The sequence below is a fragment of the Thermothelomyces thermophilus genome, chromosome 3, assembly GCF_000226095.1.
Source record: "Thermothelomyces thermophilus ATCC 42464 chromosome 3, complete sequence".
Lineage (NCBI taxonomy): Eukaryota > Fungi > Ascomycota > Sordariomycetes > Sordariales > Chaetomiaceae > Thermothelomyces > Thermothelomyces thermophilus.
The window spans coordinates 591,123-614,861 of record NC_016474.1 but is presented as its reverse complement, the minus strand read 5'-3'; the positions used below and the strand labels follow the sequence as shown (position 1 = coordinate 614,861).

The 23,739-nt window shown below is 55.8% G+C and overlaps 9 protein-coding genes across 9 annotated transcripts; 7 read left to right on the top strand and 2 right to left on the bottom strand.

The window, feature by feature from the left end:
- Positions 1-459: 459 nt before the first annotated feature.
- On the bottom strand, positions 460-1,755 carry MYCTH_2060338 (uncharacterized protein; the record flags this gene model as incomplete). The annotated part of the gene is made up of 3 exons (XM_003662527.1): positions 460-613; positions 707-1,248; positions 1,312-1,755. The coding sequence occupies 3 exons, from the start codon at positions 1,753-1,755 to the stop codon at positions 460-462; spliced, it is 1,140 nt and encodes a 379-aa protein (XP_003662575.1).
- Positions 1,756-2,610: 855 nt separating this feature from the next.
- Positions 2,611-4,194, top strand: MYCTH_2060008 (uncharacterized protein; the record flags this gene model as incomplete). The annotated part of the gene is made up of 2 exons (XM_003662526.1): positions 2,611-4,044; positions 4,099-4,194. The coding sequence occupies 2 exons, from the start codon at positions 2,611-2,613 to the stop codon at positions 4,192-4,194; spliced, it is 1,530 nt and encodes a 509-aa protein (XP_003662574.1).
- A 394-nt stretch (positions 4,195-4,588) lies between these two features.
- On the top strand, positions 4,589-6,104 carry MYCTH_2303353 (uncharacterized protein). Its single transcript, XM_003662525.1, has one exon. The coding sequence runs from the start codon at positions 4,765-4,767 to the stop codon at positions 5,716-5,718; it is 954 nt and encodes a 317-aa protein (XP_003662573.1). The 5' UTR covers positions 4,589-4,764; the 3' UTR covers positions 5,719-6,104.
- A 425-nt stretch (positions 6,105-6,529) lies between these two features.
- Positions 6,530-7,170, top strand: MYCTH_102118 (uncharacterized protein; the record flags this gene model as incomplete). Its single annotated transcript, XM_003662524.1, has 3 exons — positions 6,530-6,566; positions 6,620-6,717; positions 6,787-7,170. The coding sequence occupies 3 exons, from the start codon at positions 6,530-6,532 to the stop codon at positions 7,168-7,170; spliced, it is 519 nt and encodes a 172-aa protein (XP_003662572.1).
- Positions 7,171-7,580: 410 nt separating this feature from the next.
- Positions 7,581-9,574, top strand: MYCTH_2303349 (uncharacterized protein). Its single transcript, XM_003662523.1, has 2 exons — positions 7,581-7,750; positions 7,814-9,574. Exons 1-2 carry the CDS (start codon positions 7,654-7,656, stop codon positions 9,091-9,093), a joined length of 1,377 nt encoding a protein of 458 aa, XP_003662571.1. The 5' UTR covers positions 7,581-7,653; the 3' UTR covers positions 9,094-9,574.
- On the top strand, positions 9,575-11,614 carry MYCTH_2303348 (uncharacterized protein). The gene is made up of 2 exons (XM_003662522.1): positions 9,575-9,880; positions 10,171-11,614. The coding sequence occupies exon 2, from the start codon at positions 10,346-10,348 to the stop codon at positions 11,510-11,512; it is 1,167 nt and encodes a 388-aa protein (XP_003662570.1). The 5' UTR covers positions 9,575-9,880; positions 10,171-10,345; the 3' UTR covers positions 11,513-11,614.
- Positions 11,615-14,200: 2,586 nt separating this feature from the next.
- MYCTH_2315007 (glycoside hydrolase family 17 protein) lies at positions 14,201-15,862 on the top strand. The gene has a single exon (XM_003662521.1). The coding sequence runs from the start codon at positions 14,411-14,413 to the stop codon at positions 15,626-15,628; it is 1,218 nt and encodes a 405-aa protein (XP_003662569.1). The 5' UTR covers positions 14,201-14,410; the 3' UTR covers positions 15,629-15,862.
- A 544-nt stretch (positions 15,863-16,406) lies between these two features.
- MYCTH_2303344 (phospholipase C-like protein) lies at positions 16,407-18,448 on the bottom strand. The gene has a single exon (XM_003662520.1). The coding sequence runs from the start codon at positions 18,344-18,346 to the stop codon at positions 16,499-16,501; it is 1,848 nt and encodes a 615-aa protein (XP_003662568.1). The 5' UTR covers positions 18,347-18,448; the 3' UTR covers positions 16,407-16,498.
- A 4,062-nt stretch (positions 18,449-22,510) lies between these two features.
- Positions 22,511-23,731, top strand: MYCTH_107866 (glycoside hydrolase family 25 protein). Its single transcript, XM_003662519.1, has 2 exons — positions 22,511-22,695; positions 22,874-23,731. Exons 1-2 carry the CDS (start codon positions 22,552-22,554, stop codon positions 23,405-23,407), a joined length of 678 nt encoding a protein of 225 aa, XP_003662567.1. The 5' UTR covers positions 22,511-22,551; the 3' UTR covers positions 23,408-23,731.
- The last annotated feature ends 8 nt before the right edge of the window (positions 23,732-23,739 follow it).

Sequence of the window (23,739 nt, the reverse complement as noted above, 5' to 3'; positions counted from 1 at the left end):
CTATACTACAGCTAGAATACGTAGACGAGTTCCCAGTGATGACTGTTGCTGAGGATCATCGCAATCAATGGGAACTCAGAGCTCGTGACAGGAAGTCCCCTAAGATACAGGACTGATAACTCAATTAGAGGTGCGCGGAAGATTTGGAGACGGGAGTCGAGCAGAGAGACAGTGAAGAAATGCGGGCAAGAACTCGGGAGAACACATGACGAAGCAAAGAGAACTTCGTAGCTATAAGCCGATGTTGGGCGTCCCGTATGCTTCGTTGTCATTCATACTTTGCTCAATTTCATTACCAGGTCATCGAACCGGTATTCGCGTGTACTCGAAGCTTCTTGGTTCCGAGCATCGAATAGGAAGCGATACCCAGGAAATCACGAGAAGCAGTCGCTAAGATCGAGACAACGAGCAACCGTTTGGCCTCCGTCCCTCGACGGCGTCCGTGAAGCAGAATGTCGCCTAGTACTTACTCGATTCCAGGGCCTCCTTCTCACTTTCATCTAGCAAGCCCAAAGCTTCACGACGTGTCGGGGCGTTGGGATCAAAATATGGGACCTCGGCAAGAGAGGTTACACGAGTGCCATGGCGAGGATGTTTTCCACCATAATCCCAGCTTGCGTTGTGAATGGTGATTCTAAGTGTAAGTGTAGAGCCCATGCACGGTCAGCGTCCACATCCTTTGAAACGTTGGCACTGACACACCCACCTGTTATCCCACAGTGCGCTCGTCCCGGGGGTCCACTTGAATCGCACTTGTATGTCGACGTTCTTCTCATAGACGTCGTATAGGTAGTTCAGGATCAGGTCGCTCTCGGCTTTGTCCAGCCCGACGATCCGGACCGTCATGGACCGGTTGACCCAGAGGGCCTTCCAACCGGTTGCCGGGTGGACACGGACGAGCGGGTGAATGCGCTCAATATATTTTGGCCCAGCCGTCGGGTTCTCGCGATCCAGGTACTGGTGGGCGGAGCGGTAGACGGCCTTCTTCCCATCGATGAACTTGCGGAATTCGGGCGAGAGCTTCTCGTAAGCGGCATACCCCGACGCCCACAGCGTGTCGCCGCCGACAGGCGGTACCGTGTCATTGTGGAGGTGGGTGATTCCGGCGGGCTGTCGTTCGTGTACCAGATCGGTATGCCACGACGATGCGCCGCCTGGGTTGCGGAAGTTGGCCGGCCTCTCCTGCGCGAAGAGGGCTGGCCAGATCACGGTCACACCGGGGACTCCGGGGACCTGGGGCGTTTGAGGCTGGATAGCGCGTCAGAGAGAGCGAGCGCGGGCGAGAGCAGCCATCCGGGTGTCATCACTTACATGCACCTCGACCTGCCCATAATACTCGCCGAGCTCTTTCTGTTGCTGGGGGGTGAGGTCCTGGTTCCGGAGGAAGACGACACTCCTCTCGGCAATCAGCAGTGCTAACTCGTCTCGTTGCTCGGGGGTGAGGTCCTTAAGCTGCACGCCCTCGATTTCCGTCCCAATGTGGGTGGTCAAGTCCGTGACCTTGGTCGCGGCCGCGAACAAGTGCTTCTTAGACTTGTCGGCTCTCGCTCCTGCGTCCTCGTACGGACGCTCCTCATTTCTGATCTTGTACACGTCCTGCAAGTACAGAGGCAGAGCCGGCCGGTATGGATAACCGTTGGATAGGTCGATCCCGGCCCTTGTAAGCCGTTGACGAGCCGGCTCCGGGAGCTCGATGTTATCCTTCCTGGGTTCAGCTGTGTCCACAATGGACTCAATGATAGCCGACGGTGCCATTTTTGTCTTTTTCTCTTTTCCTTTGTTTCTTTTCGCTCTGTCTGTCGTGTTGTTCGCCCGGATAAAGATTAAATTGTACCGTGCCCTTTCGAAGGCAGCGCCCTTTCTAAATATCACAGGTGATCCAGGCCCATGGCCCCCAACCCGACCCCGCCCTCTTCGTGTTGTGGACGGGATGTTCGTAACGCCGGTTGAGGGGGTGATTATCAATCATGATCCTCTGAGAGAAGGCCGACCACACGGATATCGATGATCTAATACGCACTCGATATTGCGAGACCAGGACGCTGTCGCGGGGCCAATGTGACCCTTCCCCTCAAACCTTCCACGCCCGGCTCTCTCGGTGATAAGACATTGAGCCCTGACCTGTGGTCCTGAGGAGTAATTACAACCATACGATCAAAAATGACGTGACATACTGTAATGATGCCTGCCATGTGTCATTGCTGGCGCCATGCTCGCAATGGATTGTGTGCTCTGTGACGTTACTCGGGGTAAGAAATAGTGCGGGCTTCTGCGCCATAACAGGCGGGATGCGTCCATTGAATTCCCTTTGAAGATATCACAGGGCCTGGACGTGCTGAAATTCCCACACTCCCCCAATTCCCCTACCCCTCGCCGCGGAATAGCTTCCGATTCATGGTCGTCGAAACGTGGCCGGGCATCCCGCGGCCCCAATTGGGGGTAGTATCACTTCTACAGGGTACCTAGGCAGGCTGACCCCTGACCCTTTATACTCGGGAACGCTCTGTTGGGGCTTACAGGGTGTCGCCGCCTGCGTGGTCAAGTCACATACCCCGAGTAGCATCAAGCGAAACAAACAAGCACGAGAGCACTCTGGACTCGAACATTGCCATGTCCTCGCCGGCATCAGAAGACAAACGGGAAGTTTTTGGCCTCGGGCGAAAGGTGGCCGTCGTCGGCGCCGGAATCAGCGGCGTCTGCGCCGCGGCGCACCTGATCAAGCAGGGGCTCCAGGTGACGGTCTTTGAGCGCTCAGGCATTGCAGGCGGCGTCTGGCACTATGACAGGCGTGTGGCGGAAGATCCTCCATATCCCAACAATGCGCCCTCTAGAGGGGATTACCTCCTCTCCAAGCCCGGGGAGTTTGCCTTCGCAACACCTCCCCCGGAGCATGATACGGCTGCTGGCGACACGGCGGATCTCCGAAGCAGGAGCCTGCTTCCAGCCGACCTCGAGGCTCACTTCTCACCGCCCGGCCCCTGTTACGCGGGTCTGAAGAACAACGTGCCCACACACCTCATGGCCAGTTCGCTGGACCCATGGCCGGAAGGGACCGAGCCATTCGTCAGCCAAGACAAGGTTGAACAGTACATCCAGGGGCTTGCAAGCGACCACGGTGTGACCGCTGTCACCTCGTTTCACACGAGGGTCGACGAGATTCGGAAGACGCCGGACGGGACCAAGTGGGAGATACGCTCCGTGGCGCTGGAAGCGTGGGATACGGGGCCCCGGCTTAACGAGCGCACCTCCTACTTCGACCTGGTCGTCGTCGCGACGGGGCACTACAACATGCCACGGATCCCCGACACGGAAGGGCTCAAGGAGTGGAAGGAGAGGTACCCTAGCCGGATCATCCACTCGAAACAATATCGGTCTCCCGAGCCGTTCCGGGGGCGGAACATACTCGTCATTGGCGCCGGGGTCTCTGCCCTCGACATATGCCGCGAGACCGACGGCGTCACCGCCAAGACGTACCAAAGCGTGCGCGGCGGCCGGTTCGACCTTCCGCAATCTCTCCTACCAGAGTCCACGGTCCGAGTTCCGGAAGTCGCCAGATACGAGCTGCGCGCGGACAGCGGTGGGCGGCTCGATGATGAGGCGCCGATTCCCGGCTCCGTCGTGCTAAAAGACGGACAGGTGCTCGAGGGCATCCATCACGTGGTGGTGGCGACGGGATATATCACCTCGTATCCCTTTCTCCCCCACCTGCACTCGGATGATACCCCAAACGTGCAGGCCGGCGAGGACATCGTGGTGGCCGCCGAGGGCGACATGGCACACAACCTGCACCGCGACATCTTCTACATCAACGACCCGACACTCGCCTTTGTCGGCGTGCCCTACCACGTCGCGACGTTTTCTCTCTTCGACTTCCAGGCCCAGGCGGTGGCTCGGGCTTTTGCGGGCAAAGCCCGCCTGCCGAGCCGAGAAGAGATGCGGAGGGAGTACCAGAAGCGGATGGAGGAGAAGGGGCTCGGCCGGGGATTCCATTCGCTGCACGTCCGCGGCCATGAGCTCGAGTACGTGCAAGGACTTGTGGATTGGGTCAACAGCTCCAGCACGGTGCCGGGGGAGCCCCAAATGAAGGGCCACTCGGAGGAATGGAGGCGGGCTTACAACGAGATGAAGGACAAAACAATGTCGCTCTTCAAGTGGTCCGAGAATGCCGGTGAAGAGGGGCCAAAAGAACAATGAACAGGGAATACCCGGCGGTACCTACCGAATGCCCAACGAAGGGTTAGGGTTGAGGGTCCAAAGTCCCATGTTATTATGCCTTGGGGCTGCTTTTGTTTTTATTTCCAACTCGCAGCTGAAGTGAAGTGACGGCGTTACGTGCTCAGGTGATAAATACCAACGCAACGGCAGACGCCTGTCAGTGTGTATTACCGAGAGAAGTCACTGGAGCCGGTATCGTCCATAAATACTGTACATGCCTTTAAGCCACTCACTAATTTATTTATCAATGTTTGCACCGTAGCCAGTCATTTCGACAAAGCCAGTCTCTGTTAATATTTTTCTGGATCTCGGGCTGTGCTTTGTGGCCGTGTCGGAGCAAGACAAAGGTGCGTCCGGTATAAAGCCTGGGCTAGTCCCTGATACGCATTTTCGGTCCTGTAATTATTAAAGCCGCACTTGAATTATGGCGGTTAACTGGAGAACACAGACTAATTTGATATAATACCCTGGTAGTCCGACTTGCTACTCAAGAACTTTGGGCGAAGGATACCTCCACCGAGAGCGACAAGAGAGGATTTCAGCAAAGCGATGAGCCAAGGTGAGCCTGAGGTCAGGGAACACGAGCCAATGCCCAAGGGATATAGATTCGTCCCCAAAGGCAACGTCTACATCACCAAGAACTGCCGCAAGAAAACACACGAGGCAGGCAAGACTTTGTACGTCGTTGTGGATAAACGAGGAAAGCCGATGGGCCTCCGATGTCCCGCATACATCCACAACCTCGTCATGAGCGAGAACAAGGCAACTGCCTCACAGCGAGCCAAGCTGGTTCAGAAGCGCGACGCCGCCATCCGAGAGAGTTTTGAGAAGGTCCTGCTCGACCTCTTTCCAAGGATCCCAAAGGAAGACCTTTCGCAAATCCTCGACCACTCGCTGAAGAAGCACAGTCGGCGTGTAGGAAGGACCGGCAAGGTAGCTCTGCAGGACAGGGTAAAACTCGCCGTGCGGGCACACATCCGGCATGCCCATACGGAATATGACCAGCTTCTAAGGCAGGGCGTACGCCGGCAGGCTGCGCGAGAGCAGATATGGGGAAAACTGAACGAAGTTGCGAGGCGCTGGGGTGGTCGGTCAGTCAAGCCCGTCGCAACGACACCCGTTGGGGACAGGCGGACCAAAAGGGGCAAAAAGGCAGCACACCACCGAGAGACACTGGGGCCCAAATTTGTTGCCAAGACTGCTGCAGTCCGTAGCGGTCGAGTATCGACTCGCTTTACAGGTCAGGAGGCACCATACCCGACTGTGCCTCTTTCCGGGCCTCGGACGCGCGCGAAAACCACCCGCCTGCGCTCTCCGAACTTGGCGAGAGAACGGCCGACACCAGAGGACAGCGACACTTGTACGATAGACGGGTTTGATGCTGATGTCGACGGATACTTCGAGGATGTCGACGCACAGGATGCCGTGTTCACGGTTGACGAGGAAACGAGCGATGACGAAAGCGATGACAGCGGATGGAGCTGGAGCGACGTCGATCTCTAGGACAGCACTAACACGCGGTACGTACTATGTTTTGGAGCCTCGGCAGCGTCTGATCAACGCTGGCGGAGATGGGGAGGGGTGCAACGGTTTCACGAGGTTGTTTCCCGGGGGATAACAGTTTCTGTACGATGACGCCCAAAGGTTTTGATGGGCTGACCAATGGCTTGACTGTCACTAAGAAGGAGGGGAGTATTGAGTGTGGAACTCGGTACCGTTTGCTGGATGGTGCTCTGGGCGTGATGTGTTGGGTTTATCCCTTGTGCTCCATTTGTTTCTCGGTGCATTTGAAGCCCCGAGGGCCAGGGGTCAAGTTTAGGGCAGGATCCTCAATAGAAGCCGAGATTGTTGGATTTGACTTTAGTTAATGCCTGCCCGGGATATCGTTGCTACCTCCAGGTACCTTTCTTCTATTATGCGTAGTCCTCGGCTACAGGAAGAAACGAGACCTACCAGGCAAGTACTACCTACCAGTTAGAGATGTAGATGGGGTTGATGCTGAGGAACCTTACTCTAGCTTTCCCGGCGAGAGGAACCTGGCGGTTCCTACTCCGCATCTAAGGTACCTACTTTACCTGACTGACGGAGCAGCAAGGAGGCACGCACATCCCCAACAACCTCCGATCCCAGAACACGCAAGAGCAGCCCAGCAGATCTCGTGACGTCCGACAAGATATAAACTACGCCGGACGAGGCAAGGAGCACCTCGACAATCTCAGCAATTCAAATCGACAAGATCTTTTATCCTGAGCAAACATAAAACCCAGAACATCAGAAGCAAACCACTAAGTTATTGCTAAGCAAGCTTTACACCATGACTAGCAAGAAGGAGAAGCAAATCACATTCGAGGGTCGGTACTAAGGATCTGCCAATACCTGAGATATTAACTGACAAGCTTGGAAGAGTACCTCGGCGTTACCGAGGCGGCGTTCGAATGGGCAGACAGCTACGACACCAAGGACTGGGACCGATTGAGGAAGTGCATCACTCCTACACTCCGAGTACGTTGATGCAGCGGCGGAGGGGCGAAAACGCTAGCCTGACTGACCATCTTGATACCATCATGACAGGTTGACTACCGCTCGTTCCTGGGCAAGGTCTGGGAAGCGATGCCGGCGGAAGAGTTTATCGCCATGATATCTGACAAGTCAGTGCTAGGCAATCCGCTTCTGCGGACCCAGCATTTCATTGGCGGCGCGAGTAAGTGGGAAAGGGTTTCGGATACCGAGATCATCGGTCACCATCAACTGCGAGTGCCACATCAGGTTTATACAGACGCGAGCCTCCAGAACGTTGAGGTCAAAGGACACGCCCACAGCCATAATACGCATTACTACCGCAAGGTCAATGGAGTGTGGAAGTTTGCCGGACTCGAGCCCGAGATCCAATGGTTTGAGTACAATTTCGACAAGGTGTTTGCCAGCGGCCGTGACAGCTATGGCGAGCATAAATAGACTCCGGAGGCGCTGTCAGGGGGATCATCGGGCCAAAGCCACCCGACTGAGCGGTTTGCTAAGCAGGGAAGGGAACAAAACTTTAGCGAAATAAGCTGCTTGAGACCCAAATTGAAAGAAGATTGCATTTAAATGAAACCATTTCCCAGTAAATTTTCGCATAATACTACCTTACGTTTGTGTGGACGATGTGGACTAATCGAAAGGTAGTTGAACTGGAGTAGGAGCCGTCCGTCCAGCCCTGTGTTTACCGTCTGCCGTTGGTTACGGGGCCGTGCGTGGTCGATAAGGATGAAGGGCCTTTGAACGATTAACATGATTGGTTCATATACCGCGAGTGGATCACCAACTGCTTGATTGGACGTCGCGAATGGAGATGCAAGACGGAATTCCCGCCAACTTGAAGCTTAGGCAAATGTTGACTTGGGTTCGCCAGCTCCTGATGATCTGCTGATACGCGTCAGCAGGCATGTTGCAAAGAGGATGCGCGAGTTTATGCACTACATCACAAATGCCTTCTACAGCGCAACCGGGTGGAACGAAGACAACACATATAAAGAGTTGAATGCTACCGCGAGAGGCACGTCCCTTCTCGTCTCTGTCCCGGTTGGTTCTACACGCCTTTGAACTAACAAAACCGCAGAACTCATAGACTTTCCGCTTCCTCGAGGACTCCGCCTGACCCTCTCCTCCCTCGCAACCCCTCATTTTGTGACCAGCTACCAGCTCAACACTATCGGCGTTGTTGATGGCTCTATTTCGTACCTCCACAGCACGGTGCCCTTAACTGGTATTGCCGCCCAATCGGACCAAATACCCCTACCGGCACTTCTGCGATCATACCGGCGACTACACGACCTGAGCTCAAAGGACAAACAATGGTACTCGGGGGCAGATGCTACAGGGGAGGAACCGGTGCCCGCCACCACCGCCGCCGCCGCCGTTGACGATAGCTCGGGGAAGAACGGAAGCTCGCTTCTGTATGGCCGTCTGTATCTACCACAGTCGCTGCTCGAGGGCCTAGTTGTTCGACGCTTCACACCGGCTCTGCAGGTTCAGCTCTCGGCTGTCAGCGAACGCTCGTTGCGGAACGGCGGCACCTTGCTGGGCCTTATACAGTACGACAAGGGAAAGTACGGGATTGAGGGTCTCGCCTTGACCGATGGCGGGCTACTCGGGATCCGGGGCCTCTACAACTTCGGTGGCGATGCATCTTCTTCGGCCATCACCCCACTTACCAGCATATCGACCCTGGATAGCAATGGGAATGGCCAGTCGCCCGAAAGGGAGAGGATTTATGGCCGCTTCAGCGCTGGCGGCGAAGTATATTACGGAACGTTGAACAAATCCGGAGGGATGTCACTGGGAGCCCGCTTCGCCACTTTGCCTGCGCACCGGGGGACACCATTGACGGCGACTTTGACCATCAACCCCCTTATGGGGAATATTAACGCCACCTATGCCGTCCTCGCAAGGGATTACTGTTCACTGGCCACGAGGATGGAATTCAACGTGTACAGTTACGAGAGTGATTGGGCGGTGGGGATGGAATTGTGGAGCCACAGAAGGCCAGCAGGCTTCTTGTTGGGTGCCGACCCCAGTGGCCAGGCCGAACCCGACCCAGAACCGCCCCGGAGAAAGGAGAGGAGTTTCCAGGCCAAGTTGGAATGGCGATTGGATGACCCCAACCCTGAGCAACCCGAGCCTCATGGCCCGAAGACCGAGGGGAAAGCTGCAGGGACTGGAAGCAGCGAGGAATACAGGGGAGTCTTGAAAGCACGACTCGACCAAAACCTCCGGATAGGCCTTCTCTGGGAAGGGCGCGTCAAGTCGCTTATCTTTAGCCTCGGTACCGGGATCGACCTGCGGAAGCTGGGCGAGCCGTTTCGAAGTCTGGGATTAGAGATACAGTATTCGTCATGAACGATGTCGTTTAAACAACGTCCAAAGACGCGCCTTGGATTGAGCCGCTTCTCCCGCAGTTTCTGGAAGTCACCAGGCTGGAACAGACAGACAGACGGACGGAAAGAGAGAGAGAAAGAGAGGGAGAGAAGAACGGCGAGAGAGGACGAGGGGAGGAGCCGTCATCACCAACATCGATGCAGCACAGCGCGCCAGCGCGCTGTGGGTCGAGCGATCCGATCCGGAAATACGGAATTGGTCGCTTAGAATTTGAGCGCAGCTGACTGGTTTATTTCCGATTTGGCAGCACGGTTGGTGCCATCTCAAGGCGCGGGTCCAGCAGTTTGTGGGTGTCGATGAGAACCTTGATGGCTGAGTGCCGTGGGGTCGCCCACTCCTTAGTCATGACGTTCGAAGCGACCGAGTCCACAACGCCGCAAAATCAGGCCGTCGGTATCTTTTGAAGCTTGCGGCACAGCTGGAGGCGTACATACACATACCGCCAACCGACTCTGGACGCTTGATTCCCGGCGCTGCTATTCCCATTCGTCTCAGTCCTTGACTGCACCTATCTCGAGGCACGCAGCAAACCACACGAGGGTCGTCAAGGTTCTCAGCTCTTGCGCGTTACCTTCGGACGCTCCATCCTTTCCTGGGCTTTTCACCGAAAGGCGCATCCTGCAACACGTGAATTCTCCTTCCCCAACAAGGATTGTTGCCTTTTTCGCCGATAATACCGTGCAAGACAGCGGACTTCATCTCCTATTGGATAGGGAACTGGATCCTAGTGTTGTGCATTCCTCGTGACGTAAGTATCCAGGTTATCTAGCCATTTGTCCATGCTCGTGGCTGCTTAGGCGAGATGCAAAGTCACTTCAGAAGGTTGGCTATCAAGGTTCCTGCTCTCGGGCTATTCACCTACATGAACAATTATTCCCCACGCTGCTTGTGATTCTGCTTCTGCGTCTCATCTTATATACCAGATCAGTATTCCCGCATTGTGGCTCGATCTGTTCTCCTCGGAGCCAAGCTTTTCTTGTTCTTCTTCACCCGCCACTTGAACTAGCACGCTTGCTAATCCGTGATTTTGTCTCTCAGAGTGTGTCGTCTTGCGCTATTATCGTCATCCTTCGAGAAATCCGACGTTTCTTTCAGCGCGTTGCGGACCAGCGTGCATCACAGACACGCACACACTGGGCCCATCCATCACTCACTGCCCCTCTCCAATACGACAGATTCAGGGTGCGCCGCAGCGATTCGAGACTATCCCAAGATGCGTCAGCGGCTTTACCGACAGATTTTAGTCGGCCGAGAGGACGGTGATGCTGTGGCGGCAGTTCCTGAATGTGAGGTCTCGCCGGCGAGCACAGATCACTGGGGCCTGCGAATTGCCTCCATCTTTATCATCCTTGTCGGCTCAGCCTTGGGAGCTCTTTTACCTGTCATTCTCGCGAGGACCTCTAAACTGCGGGTACCCAGGTTATGTTTCTTCGTCGCCAAGTACTTCGGCACCGGCGTGATCCTTGCAACCGCCTGGATGCACCTACTCTCACCGGCCTCCGACAACCTCCGTGATGAGTGCCTTGCAAACATTCTGCCCGACTACGATTGGGCCATGGGTATTGCCCTGATGACAGTGATGGTCATGTTCCTCATGGAGATCATTGTCTCGCGGTTTGACTTTGGCTTTGGCTCTGTGCACGGTCACGGTCATGAGCACGACGGGAAAGCCAAGGGTTCCGACGAAGCGGGTCTCGAGGCAGCGGGTTCTGAAAAGTCAACCGGGACCGCCATGCCTGCTCAGAGCACTGCTGGGGCCGCTGGTACAGGCTTTTTCAACCGAACTGGGACTTCGGGCCTGGCCATCAACGACGTCAGTTACCCTCCTGGCGGAGAGGACCACCTGGGTCACCAGCGGGATCATTTCGAAGGCGACGAGCACGCCAATTACGCCGCACAGATCACAGCCATCTTCGTCCTGGAGTTCGGCGTCATCTTCCACTCCATCTTCATTGGCCTTACGCTTGCGGTCACTGATAACTTCATCGTCTTGTTTATTGTCCTTGTCTTCCACCAGACCTTCGAGGGACTCGGATTGGGTGCGCGTCTTGGCACGGCGACCTGGCCGTCCGGCGTTCGGAGATACACGCCACATCTGCTCGCAATGCTGTACGCAATCAGCACGCCATTTGCCATTGGCATGGGGCTTGTTGCGAGCAAGTCGCTGGCTCTTGAAGCCGCCACAAGCAGGGTTGTAAACGGAGTGTTTGATGCCATCAGCGGCGGCATCCTCATGTACACGGCCCTCGTCGAGCTTGTGGCGCATGAGTTTATGTTCAACCCGGAGATGCGGAAAGCGGGCCTTGGGATGCAGCTTTCGGCGTACACCTGCGTAGCCTTGGGCGCAGGCTTGATGGCTCTCCTGGCCAACTGGGCCTGACGTACCGGAGCGGCCGGTATTTGGATGTATGGCATGCGGGCAATCTGGCGCTTCTCTCCAAGAACGGACGCCTGTTGCTTGTTCGCTGAGGTGCCGAAAGTGATATGGGCTTCGGGCGATGTGCGCGGCTGGCTACCTGGTAGCGTCCAGCGTTCATCAATCGAGATAACCCAAGCGAGCCATTGGGCGGCAATCGACCATGTCTCAGGGAACAGCGAGTGCGCCCGTCAGCATCCACTGTCTCGAGCCCCGTATCTGATGACGCGGAGTATAACACAGCTGGCAAATTGCACGGACAAGGAGAGGGATGACCTTCAGCTTGGGAATGGTTTGGTGGAGAAGGGGCGGGGGCGGGGACGGAAAGGGGTACACTGGGGACCTTTCTACCTCCTGACGGTGATAAACAAAGAGGCCGAGCATTTTGTGTTTGGGTTTCCAGCACGAGACCAGTCGCAGCGTGGAATCATGGGAAGAGGTGTCCTCCAAATCAGGCCGGGCTCGTTGTGGCCCACTGGAAGGCTGCGGATGCCAAGGAGCAGTTGCCGATTACGGACGTGAGGCTGGCAGCGGTGACTTGGGCACAAAACTTTTTGTATCTTGATGCTGGTGCATTTTGAGCTGGAGCACATTGAGTGACAACTGAAGGTACCTATTATGATGAAGTGGTTGCTTGGGAGGCGGGTGTTTCGGTGCTCGAAGCGCGTAGTTAATCACTTGTTTGGGATGGCGGACCTGTACTACGGAGTAGTAGAGGCAGAAAAAACGGTTATTGGTTCCATGATAACACCGAACAACGAGCTGTATTCCCAGCATCGTCTGGGATCGGATCACCAACAGTTGAGCGAGAGCCCCTGTTTCGGGCACGACTCCAGTCTGGGAGCTCTTCCTCGCTTGTATCTTCCGGCAGGCTGTATGGGCGGCGCCCAAGAGGCAAAGGGGCTTTGTTGGAACTGCATTGCCGTTCTCCTCAGAGCTCTTGTGTAGTACGAACGCGTGAGAGCTCAGGTAGGCTTCGTGGAGCAGACATTTTAGATTTGCCAATCCATCCCCCTGTCCGAGGCCGTTGTAAACCTGTAATTATTGGGGGATATGAAAGGAGATACGAGCTGCATCTCCAGGCCGTGGCGAGGTTGTGCTACGGAGCAGAATGGCGTTTAATATAATCCGTAAATATAAATTGCATTAGAGGCGTCGTATGGACCGATTTGGCACACGAAACTGGGGTTCTTTTTAGAGCCATCCCGTTTCAATCCTCTTTAGAGCACGTATCGTATGTAGTGTAATCCGTACAATACATGAGCAATAAGAATAGCCACTGGAAAGCGACCACGATACGGACTTACAATACTCGACGCTGTGTGTGTGTGTACGGTGGATCTCGGAACGGTCGGAAGGTCTCGTTCTCGAAAGTCTAGAACGTGGGCCCCCTGCGCCTCGGTGAATCCAAGGTCTGAAGAGCGCAACTCAGTTAATGACTCGTTTTTAGGGTCCTTTCCGTATTGGTTCGGAGTGGAGTGGCTAGCTAGTTGCAATACATAGTAGTGTTTCCCGTAACGTTACCCTTCTCCCAATGCAAGCAACACAGGGATTTTGTCCTGCGGGGTTGGCGGCCAACTGGAACAGGTCGGTTCGTTTCGCACCAACACACTGAGCGGCCTGGCGGCCGCCAGCCAGGTATGTTGTGTACTGTATGTACATACATACATACAAGCACTGAATGTGCTCATTATGAAGCCCAAGCCCTCCCGGCTTGGTGACAATCGGTTTCTCACCTGCTACTCACGTACTTTTTACCTGTGCGCTAAATATTCTTCAAAGAGTTGCTACGGAGGTGTACACTAGCTACTCCATAAATAGCGTACGGATTACGTCCGTACAGTGGTGGATATGGGTGCTTTTTACGGAGAACTCGGTTGCGCTGGGCTTTGGGGGCTTTGCAGCGAGTGCCATGGGTTGTCACGCGTCAGATGCTTAGTTGGTAACAAGACGGACAATGTGGGACGGGCGGGTTTGATGAAACGCCCCTTGTTGGGGCCGTTAGGTCATCGGTCCCTCGCCTCTTTTGGTCTGTTGTCGCTGAGTGGCCGGTTGCGCCCCTGGCCAAACCTGTCTGAAATAAGGGGCAGCTGCGGGGCGCGGGTGGAAATGCCAGGTTCTGGCCTTGGTCAGGGGAAATCGATCAATCCGCGGCACTATGGAAACGTTCCGCCTCGTTTACGAGGTCGAAAGTCCTGACGTGGAAGAACACAGAGAAAGGAAAGCGGGTGTTGAAAACTGGTGCAATAAGATGTCCGATGGATTATCGTCTATACTATACTTCATTGCCCTGGAAGCAAGGCGAGTGAGAATGAATGTCGCACATGGAAATCCAAACTTGTGTTGCGGTTGCCAAGTGAGAGAGGTGCTGTGCATCTTGGCCACTGTACTCCGTACGGATGAGATTCCCAGGGGATCGGCACGCCAAGGCGTGAGGCTGTGTCTTGTTTCCCTTGTTTCCCTTGTTTGCCGACCCGCCCTTGCAGCGGACCGGATAGGAGGGCGCGCCACCCTGGCCGAGAACACTACTGTACGGATTAATTTCTCGACCAGTGCCGTTCATTTCTTTTTCAAGGCCTCCAAACCTGCTTCCAGAGCCAACAACACAACGCTTTTTCATTCTCCCTTCCAACCCTTCGTTGTCCAACTGTCCACGAGTGACAACCACGCTCCTTTCTCCCCCTTCTGAAGTTTGCTATTTGTTTCGGAACCCGTCACTCTCTTTTCGCTCCCCCGAACGAAGCAAGTCACTCCACCACAACTACCGTCGTGCGATCATTTCTTCGCGACGCGCCAGCGCCAACTCTTGTCAAGTTGCACATCGCTACCTAACTTGAACGACTCTCCCTATCCATCGTCATAATGCGTCCCACATCAGCCCTCGTCGCGGCCGGCGTTCTCGTCTCGGGCACGTCGGCTGAGAACTACCTCGGCTTCAACTCGGGAGCCACCCTCGCGGACCGGTCCGCCAAGTTCAAGGCGGACTGGCTTGCCGAATTCAAGACGGCGCAGAACCTGGAGAATGCCCCGGGCAAGTTCAACGCCGTGCGTCTCTATACCAACATCCAGGCCTACTCGGAGGACACCCCGATCGAGGCGTTTGAGGCCGCCATCGAGACCAACACTAAGATTCTGCTGGGTATCTGGACCTCGGGCACCAATAGCATTGAGAAGGAACTCAGCGCGCTGAAGAAGGCCATCGACAAGTATGGTAGCAAGTTTACCGACCTCGTCATCGGCATGTCGATTGGTAGCGAGGACCTCTACCGCGATTCCGAGACGGGCGTCAAGAACGAGGCCGGTATCGGTGCGGGCCCGGACACTCTGATCAAGTTCATCAACGATTACAAGAAGGCGGTCGCCGGCACGGCGCTCAAGGGCGTCCCCATTGGCCACGTCGACACATGGGATGCTTGGACGAACGGTACCAACAAGGCCGTGATCGACGCTGTCGACTGGATCGGCGTGGACGAGTACCCCTACTACGAGAACGGCAAGGGTAACAACATCAAGAACTCGGGCACCCTCTTTGACCGTGCCTTCAATGCGGTTAAGGGCGTTGCCGGCGACAAGCCCATCTGGGTCACCGAGACCGGCTGGCCTTCCTCGGGCCCCAACTGGGATCAGGCGGTCTCCAGCGTCGAGAACGCCAAGTACTACTGGGACGAGGTCGGCTGCCGCAAGCTCTTCAACAAGGTGCCCACCTTCTGGTACAACCTGCGCGACTCGAACCCCGACAACAAGATGAAGTTCGCCATCACCAACAACCTCTCGACCAAGCCCCTGTTCGACCTGACCTGCCCTACCAAGTTTGACACCCCGACGTCCACTTCCACGAGCGCCGCGCCCTCCTCGACTGGCGTCAGTGCCCCCAGCAGCTCTGCCACGAGTGCTTCCGGCTCTACTAACACTACTGGCGGTAGCGGCACCAGCGCCGGCGCTGACAACAGTGCTGCTGAGTCTGGTGACGGAACGGAGGAGGCGGACGCGATCCCGACCGGAAGCGGCGCCTCCATCGGCAGGAGCCTCTTCACTGTTGTCAGCCTGGCTCTCGTTGCTGGCGTCTTCACCCTGTTCTAAAGAAAGAAAAAAAAGGCGCAACGGACGTGCCGGTGGAGAGCGGTGGATATAGATAGGTATTGATACCATTTTGTTGGCTAGACTGTATGTAAACCGTGGCGTATTCTCCTTGGCTTACTCTTTTTGCTCACTTCCCCTCTTCCCCTGCCGGGCTGCATCTCGACAGCTGGATCTGAAAGGTTTGGCCGTGTATGGGTAATATCTAGACAATAAGAGGGTACAACATCGTAGACGAGTGAGGCCGTCCTGAATGTTTCTTGTGCTCCTGGAAAGGCTAATGATATATCCGCCTTGCGTGCGATGTGTGTAGTGAGCTGGAGTTGCGCTGAACACTCTCTTGTTATTGGGATATGTTCCGCAATTGAACGGCCTACTTCCTGTGTGTTTTTGTGTGAGGTCAACATACCTCCGTACTTTGAACTTGCTTTGCCGAGCCAGGTATGTATGTACTGTACGGATCTACAGTACGGTACCTTACGTACCCCAGACCAACTGCTCAGTGACACCATTCCAGTGGGACACGGATCACAAGTTGCTCTTGCCGGCCTTCAAATGGCTCTGCGGTGGATCGCAAGTCATGCAAGTTTCCTTTTCTCCGTTCGGCAGACAGGCCCCGCGGCAATGTGTCGCCGCCATGTTGACTCGAGGGGCGGTTCCCTCTACGTCATTGATCAACGACATGACCATCCGCTCTTTTCTTCACAAAGGTATCGATGTAAATATGTTGTGTATGCTTCGCCGCTCCTGCTGGCTCGCTCCTTATCTCCCCTATTAATCCGCAGACCGGTATCAGTTCCCATCACAGACCAAACACAATTCGGACTCAGCAAACCCCTTCCCCGGCCTCACCCCCTGCTCCCCCGGGCTTCGCTACCACGGGTTGGGTATGCTCTGCTCCAGAACCGTCCCGTTGCCCAAACGCGTCCCTTTCGGCAGGACGTCCATGCGACCCGGGTGCAGATCGGGCGGCGGGTTATCGAGCGTCGTGCCGTTGGCGAACACGATGCCGTTCCACGGCGCCCGGAGGCTTCCGCCCAGCGTGGCGGCTGCGGCTGCGGCTGCGGCTGCGGCTGCCACGACTCCTTCTTCCTCCTGGGCGCTGCGGAGCAGGGGCGAACGGTGCGGACTGACGTTGCAGTTCTCGCTGATCATGTACAGGTTCAGACCGACGGCGAGGGTGTAGAGCTCGGCGCTGAGCTGGTCCCAGGCCCAGCGGTCTTGCTGCTGGACGCCGATGTAGTCGACCAGCAGGACGTTGGGCCAGTGCTCCGGGTCCATGCCGTTGACGCCGGCCCAGTACAGGGACGGGTTGGCGGGCTGGATGGCGAAGCTCTGCAGCGAGTAGGCCGTCGAGGCCAGGGCGTCGGGCGTGACGAGCCACTGGGCGATCATGAGGCTGCCGTAGTCGCCTCCGCCGCCGCGGGTGGCCGAGCGCCAGTTGGCGATCTGGTCGGGCGCCATGTCGCTCGCCTGCATCTTGTTGGACCAGTGGTCGCTGACGGCCATGACCCGGCCCATGTCGTAGATGCCGTCGCCGGGCGACTCGCGGGGCACGCCGTCGCGGTCTAGGTGGCCGTTGAGCAGTGGGATGACGCAGCCGCGGCCCTGGTTCCGGTCCATAAAGTACGACGCCTCTCGGTTCTGGAGGCCGCCGGTGCCGCCGTCGTCGAGGTCCGGGCAGCGGTTTTTGATGCCGCGCAGCTTGGCGAAGAAGTCGTTCACCACGGCGGCGGTCCACAGGATGGGCCCGCGGTCCGGCCGCTCGTACCGCCCGACCAGGTAGCGGATGGCCAGGAAGACGACCTCGCCCGGGTTCTCGTCGGTGAAGCGGTTGATCTCGTCGACGATCTCGTCCAGGGACTCGCCCGTGTTGCCGATGGCGACGGTGGCCATCTCGTCGCTGAGGTGCATGGCCCAGAATCCCTTGTTGACGGCGGCGTCGTTGTTGTCGTGGACCGAGCCGATGCGGAGGTCGAACCAGCGGGAGCCGGCGCGCAGCTGGTCGTAGATGTTGACGCCCTGGTTCTGCGTGTTGGGCTCGCTGCCGATGCTGGTGAGCTTGTCCGTGATCTTGCTCATGGCGGCGTCGTGCGTGCCCGGCATGACCAGGTGCCGGACCGGGCGGTCGCCGATGACGTCGTACAGGTTGCGCATCCAGTTGCCGGGCCCGTGGCGGAGCGACGCCTGGAAGCCGAACCGGCTGCTCCCCGTGATGACCAGCGACACGGCCGTCTCCCCGCCGGGGAACACGTACTCGCGCTGGCCCAGGCCCATGCCGCTGAGGTCGAGCACCACCCGCCGGGGGTCCGGCTCCGAGGCGTACGTCTTGACCCGCAGGACAAAGGTCTTGTCGGTGCCGTCGAGGGCGTAGTAGGCCTCGCCCGCGTCGTCTCCCGTCGACCAGGTGCCCCGGTATTTGATCCTGTTCTGGCGAGCGCGGCCCTGGGGAACGTCGCCAAACTCGAACGTGTCCATCTGGTACGAGTGCGTGTTCTGCAGCCTGATGCGGTGCGGCGTCAGGTTGACGACGGTGATGTAGAATTTGGTGCTCAGAGAGCCAAGCAAGGGGTTCAGCTGCTCGAACGGCTGGTGGCTGCCCGCCGGGACGTTCTTGGTGCTGTAGGTGCGGTCTTCAGCCCTGCACACGTCGTCCGTCTGCCCGCTCGCCGGGAGCCATGCCGAGCTGGCCAGCACGGCCAGCAACCCGAGGAAACGCATCTCGAACACCGATGCTGCCCGTTAACGCTGCCTTGTTTCCGATGGCCTCTTGTCTGCTTGCAAGTATTCGCAAACAAGTCTTATTCTGTACCGGGTCCCGAATTTCAGGATGATACATGCCCGCCTCTCGGGCGGTGGGAGTGGCAGCCGAAGGGACGCAGCATCTAACCAGGAGTAGTTAACATGATCGGTAGTGTTTGCAGGCATGTTATTATATTATCTATTAAGGGGTGGAGGTAAATACCTTGATCACCTACTTAGGTCAACGACATGGGCATCTATGGTGCATTGGAACCCGCAGGAGCACGCAGCTGCACTCTGGCGTTCCATCATTCCCTGGCTATGCGACGGTGCCTGGGTCCGATCCATCAGCAGGTGGTTACCACTTGCCCCTCCTAGAGTTGGGGAGGTACGGAGGTATTGCCCGGAGTATGGTGCACGCCATACCATTAGGGAAGCTGGGTTCGACACTGGCCAATCGCCGGCTTTAATTACCGTATCCAAGACCTTATTAGCGCACCACAGAGGCGGTCTCCTGAAAATGGCCGTAGGATCCTACGCTGGTCCAGCCTCGGTCGTCAGGCGGCCTCTTGCAGATTTGTGTCGGTAGGAGCAAAACACAGCGTGCCATGCATGTTCAGGTGACGAGAGTTGAGACTCGCCGCTTTTTGGAGCTGAGCTATTTTCAAACCGCCACAGGTCTGAGACATGCACGGTGTGCGTATTACAGACGTACACATTTGTATCTACGGAATATTCCGTACTCAGTACATACCAAAATACCTTTACTGTACATTGAGCTGTATTTATGAGAGCTTTGCCCGTACATAAGAAACCACCCTCCGCTTGTACGTTTTCCTCACTGTACAAAAAAATACAAAAGTACCTGAGGCTTCCGCATGCTCGGGCGGAAGCGAGCTATTGGCCAAGTAACCTTCGGTACTTTACTCACAGGTGTACTTTATGTAGCATTGCCGTGAGTGGCTGTAACGTTGAACGAAGCAATCGGCCCGCTCTTGGTGGCCGGCTGTCGCGACAGTTTATGCATGGTAGGACTTCCTGACCCTTCGAAGACCATTTGCGGCCTGTCGACTGGCTAGCGATTACTGTGTAATCCGTACTTCCTTCGGCCTCCTTTAGCGCCTCCTATAGCGCTAACTCAATTCCACAGTGAGGTGGTGGGGAGAGGGGTAGGGAGACATCCGATCTCGTACTGTACAGTACATACGTTTACAACCACGCTAGCGCGCATAACTGGAACCTACACTATTTTCAAGTTATGTGCGCACCTGTCTCTGCTATATTACACGTGCTCCCCGCATCAGATCACATCGATCTGACTGCAGCCTCAGCATGGGAATGTGACTTCGGTCAGGCGGATCTGCCCGCCCAACAGATTCTCCATGCACGAATGGGGACTTGCAGAGCCCTCGACAACTGTAGGGTAGGTAATATCCTGTACCTGTACTTAACAATGTTTGTACTGCAAGCTGCTATTATATGGGATAATACCCGTTTTCGTTCAATGTTGGCGCGCTTCTCTCTTCAGCCTGGGACTCACATGCTACAGAGCCGGTCACTTCCTTAGCGTTACGTTGACGTCATCAGCAGGGCACCGAAGTGATATGGGAAGACGTAGCAGATAACAGTGATTTATGCAGTCTAATACCCTCTTTGTTCACTCGCGAGAATGGTAGTGAACATGGGCGGGCGGGTGGTGGCGTGGCCTCGCAGTGCCGGGTGCTCGGCCAAGCCGTTCCCGGCACTGCACTCTTGCAATGTTTAGGCAGGAGAGAACAGAGTTGGCAAGAAGAAAATAGCAGGTGACAGAAATCCCCATTTCTGAAGGGAGACTGAAACGCATCTTAATGATGCATTTGTCACAGAGTCTTATCCCCAAGTCCACACGTCAACACAGTCACAGCAAGTGACAAGCTGGAATCTTTCCATGATCTTGAGTACTATTTCATTGCGCCAATAGCTGCGTAATCCGGGTTCTGCTCACTGTATACAGAAACCAGGAGCCAACCGACTCAATTCGTCAAAATTTATGGGAAAACATCTCGGAGCGGTCGTGCATCAGGGAACATACACCTACGTACCGTAACCCTAGCATTTTGCCAGCTCTAGGTTAACACATCGTCAGTAATGGCGTATGAATCATGTACCAAGGTCTTCTTTTTTCTTTCGTTTTCTACGAGTCCTGTTTGGCTCCTTGGTTGATGGCAAAGAAGTTCAGCCTACCTTAGTTCCATGCCCACCTGGGAATCAACCTTGTGGAACTCTTAATTACCTAAATATATTCAAGCATGATTAGGTAGGTACCCTCACTCCGCCACCTGCAATGTCTCAGCAACCATCATATTTAATATGGCTCCATCGGAGTCCTTGAGAGATCACCTTCATACTAGTCGGACAACGGTTGCAATAACCCCCTGGGCGTAGTTGAACACATCCGTGGGTCGATTCCAGCTCAAGGGGTCACCTCATACAAGACCCGTCCAGTCTATCAAAGGCCGACATATCAGGCATTCTACGTAGCCTGCCGTACAATAACCCGAGGAGCATAGCAGACAGAGTTCGGGACAATTGGGGTAAGGGACCGAGCAAGCGGGAGACTCACGGCGGCGAGTGTCAAGACGGTGCGTGGCATATCGACGTGCTTGCCCATCTATATATAAGCAAACTTTTCCCAGAAACCGCGTAATATGGGTGCCCGCAGAGATGTGTGGGACATATCATTTTCTAAACATGCATGCGCACGCAACCCGAGGGCTCCCCTTTTACTCAACATGCACCACACACAAACCCCTTTCCCCCACCCTTTGACGTCTGACAGCCTCCAGTCGCTGCCGCCATGACCGCGAGCAACTTTACCTGAGGAGACGCGCAGAGTCAACAGCAGTCATGCTCGCGACATATATTGTGTCGACATATCTATCAACAATACCGTGGCCTTGGCATAGTAGCGATATCTCGTCAACCTGCCCGATCGAACTGAGCACAGCCGTCACTCCCGAGCCAATCTTTTGAATTACGTCTAGTGAGGGACTTTCCCGCCTTCCTAAAGGGGTCGCACAACCGAGTGTCGTTATTTTGGACATAAATAATGTCGAGCAAGAGAGGAACATGCTGCTGAAGCTGCACTAGAACCCCACGATCGCACAGTGCTTCTAGCTTGCCTAGGTTCTCTTACTCTGTCACTTCCTTAATTCACTTACCCACACTCTTCTATGGTCGAAGAGCGTGCACTGAACTACTCTAGCTTCCCGGCAAGACACAGCCGCACCCAGCTCTTCCCTAGACCCACACAAAAGCTTGATTTCCGCGATGCCATTGGCAATCGAGTGCAGTGGTCATGATCGTTAGAGGGTCAACCGAGGGTTACAGAGAACTTCGCTCAATTACGTGGATGCTAAGCAGCCTGGAGTACTGTGGCGCTGCGGTCTAAACGTTGATCCCCTAATTATCATATCTCATCGTCTATTGGGTGGTAGGGTAGCAGAAGGTAGGCACGTGGATGAATCATTTGGGATGCATGAAGTTTATAGGCAATTATGCACAAACAATCACCCGAAATAGACACCACGGTATCTGTGCGTACGTATATGTATAGCATAGCAAGTTGCAAGCTAGCAATACGTTGCAACCTTCGGCGTTGATAAGTTTAGGTTGAACTCTGGTATAAATACTACCTACCCTAATTCGGGCTGTTGCCCCCAACCAAAACATTTAGTTTCTTTTATTAGCACAGGAGCCCACTGTCCAGCTGCTGCCGCGGGGGAATAAATCAGCCGGATTACAGTACAATCGCTCCACACAACCCCATAACCATCAAGCATGGGCGTGGCGGCAGCGCCCGAGCATGGCACTGCAATACAGAACAAGACGGCACTGATCTGCAGATTGGCGAGACGGGCTAGCCATTTGCGGCAGCTCGTCCGCTTGCGAATACCGATGCTCCTCGAGCGACCTTCTCCTTCAGGGAACAGACGAGGCGCCCTGATGTCGGCGGCGTGTCTCAAGAAGCGAGCCGTCGGGGTCGTCCGCGGCGGAGCTGACATTTGCAGCTGGCCGTGATTTCTGTTCAAAAGCCCAAGGAGCTGCTGCCCCATGGCCGGAATTCGAGAGTTTCTCTTTCAAGCCAACTCCCCCATACCTACTTGTCGACACGGGTCAACACCTTTTTCCATAAAGTAGGCACGATGAAGTCTGCCCTCGTCGCGACCATCGCCGCCTTCGCGGCCGGCGTGCAAGCCGCCGTCCAAGGCTTCGACATTTCCCACTACCAGCCCAGCGTGGACTTCGCCGCGGCCTACAAATCGGGTGCCCGCTTCGTCATCATTAAGGTGAGTCTCTCTGAGTGTTGCAGCGTGTTCAACCGTCATTGTGTCCTGCCTTACAACAGCCCGCTCCCCGCGCCTCTCTCTCCCTTCGGAGAGGAAGATAACCATGATAGATACAAAACGAAGAAATGGCAATCACTAGTCTCTTGAGTGAGCTAGCGTGCTAACCCCCACACCCCAGGCGACCGAGGGCACGTCGTACATCGATCCCAAGTTCTCGTCGCACTACACGGGCGCGACCAAGGCCGGCTTCATCCGGGGCGCGTACCACTTTGCGCACCCGGGCCAGTCGTCGGGCGAGGCGCAGGCCGACTACTTCCTCGCGCACGGCGGTGGGTGGACGAGCGACGGCATCACGCTGCCGGGTATGCTGGACCTCGAGGCCTACAACGCAGGCCAGTGCTGGGGCCTGTCGACGAGCGCCATGGTCGCGTGGATCAAGGCGTTCAGCGACCGCTACCACTCGCGCACCGGCGTCTACCCGCTGCTCTACACCAACCCGTCCTGGTGGAAGGCCTGCACCGGCAACTCCAACGCCTTCGTCAACACCAACCCGCTCGTCCTCGCTCGCTACGCCAGCTCGCCCGGCGAGATCCCCGGCGGCTGGCCGTACCAGACCATCTGGCAGAACTCGGACTCGTACGCCTACGGCGGCGACTCGGACATCTTCAACGGCGACCTCGACGGTCTCAAGAGGCTGGCGAAGGGTCCATGAAGCCTGAGCGGTTTGGGGACCTTCGGGAGAACTAATTATCGATCCCAGGCTGGTTCGGCTTCAACAGACTGGGGCCGGTTTGCTACCAAGAGTACCAAATCAGCCGAGAAAATAAGAGGAAGAGGAAAATTGAGGTCGGGCTCGTTGGCACTCCGTTCGGTTTAAGAGAATGGTCCTAGTCTCTCTCAAAACCGTGAAATACGAACCGTCCACACATAACGTCTTCTTACAATGTTCTTCTCTCTGTACATCTGCGCCCGTCTTCCGTGCTCAAAAACTGTTGGGAATAGTAGCTATCAAATGAAGACGCCCTTGCTGCCTCTGAAATGCTT

Excerpts from the sequence above, each read along its gene's own strand:
- MYCTH_2303353 (XM_003662525.1), top strand. The coding sequence starts at position 4,765 with ATGAGCCAAGGTGAGCCTGAGGTCAGGGAACACGAGCCAATGCCCAAG.
- MYCTH_2303349 (XM_003662523.1), top strand. The coding sequence starts at position 7,654 with ATGCGCGAGTTTATGCACTACATCACAAATGCCTTCTACAGCGCAACC. Across the intron at positions 7,751-7,813 it reads GTTGAATGCTACCGCGAGAG|AACTCATAGACTTTCCGCTT; the intron begins GCACGTCCCTTC and ends ACAAAACCGCAG.
- MYCTH_2303348 (XM_003662522.1), top strand. The coding sequence starts at position 10,346 with ATGCGTCAGCGGCTTTACCGACAGATTTTAGTCGGCCGAGAGGACGGT.
- MYCTH_107866 (XM_003662519.1), top strand. The coding sequence starts at position 22,552 with ATGAAGTCTGCCCTCGTCGCGACCATCGCCGCCTTCGCGGCCGGCGTG. Across the intron at positions 22,696-22,873 it reads CCCGCTTCGTCATCATTAAG|GCGACCGAGGGCACGTCGTA; the intron begins GTGAGTCTCTCT and ends CCCACACCCCAG.
- MYCTH_2303344 (XM_003662520.1), bottom strand. The coding sequence starts at position 18,346 with ATGCGTTTCCTCGGGTTGCTGGCCGTGCTGGCCAGCTCGGCATGGCTC.
- MYCTH_2315007 (XM_003662521.1), top strand. The coding sequence starts at position 14,411 with ATGCGTCCCACATCAGCCCTCGTCGCGGCCGGCGTTCTCGTCTCGGGC.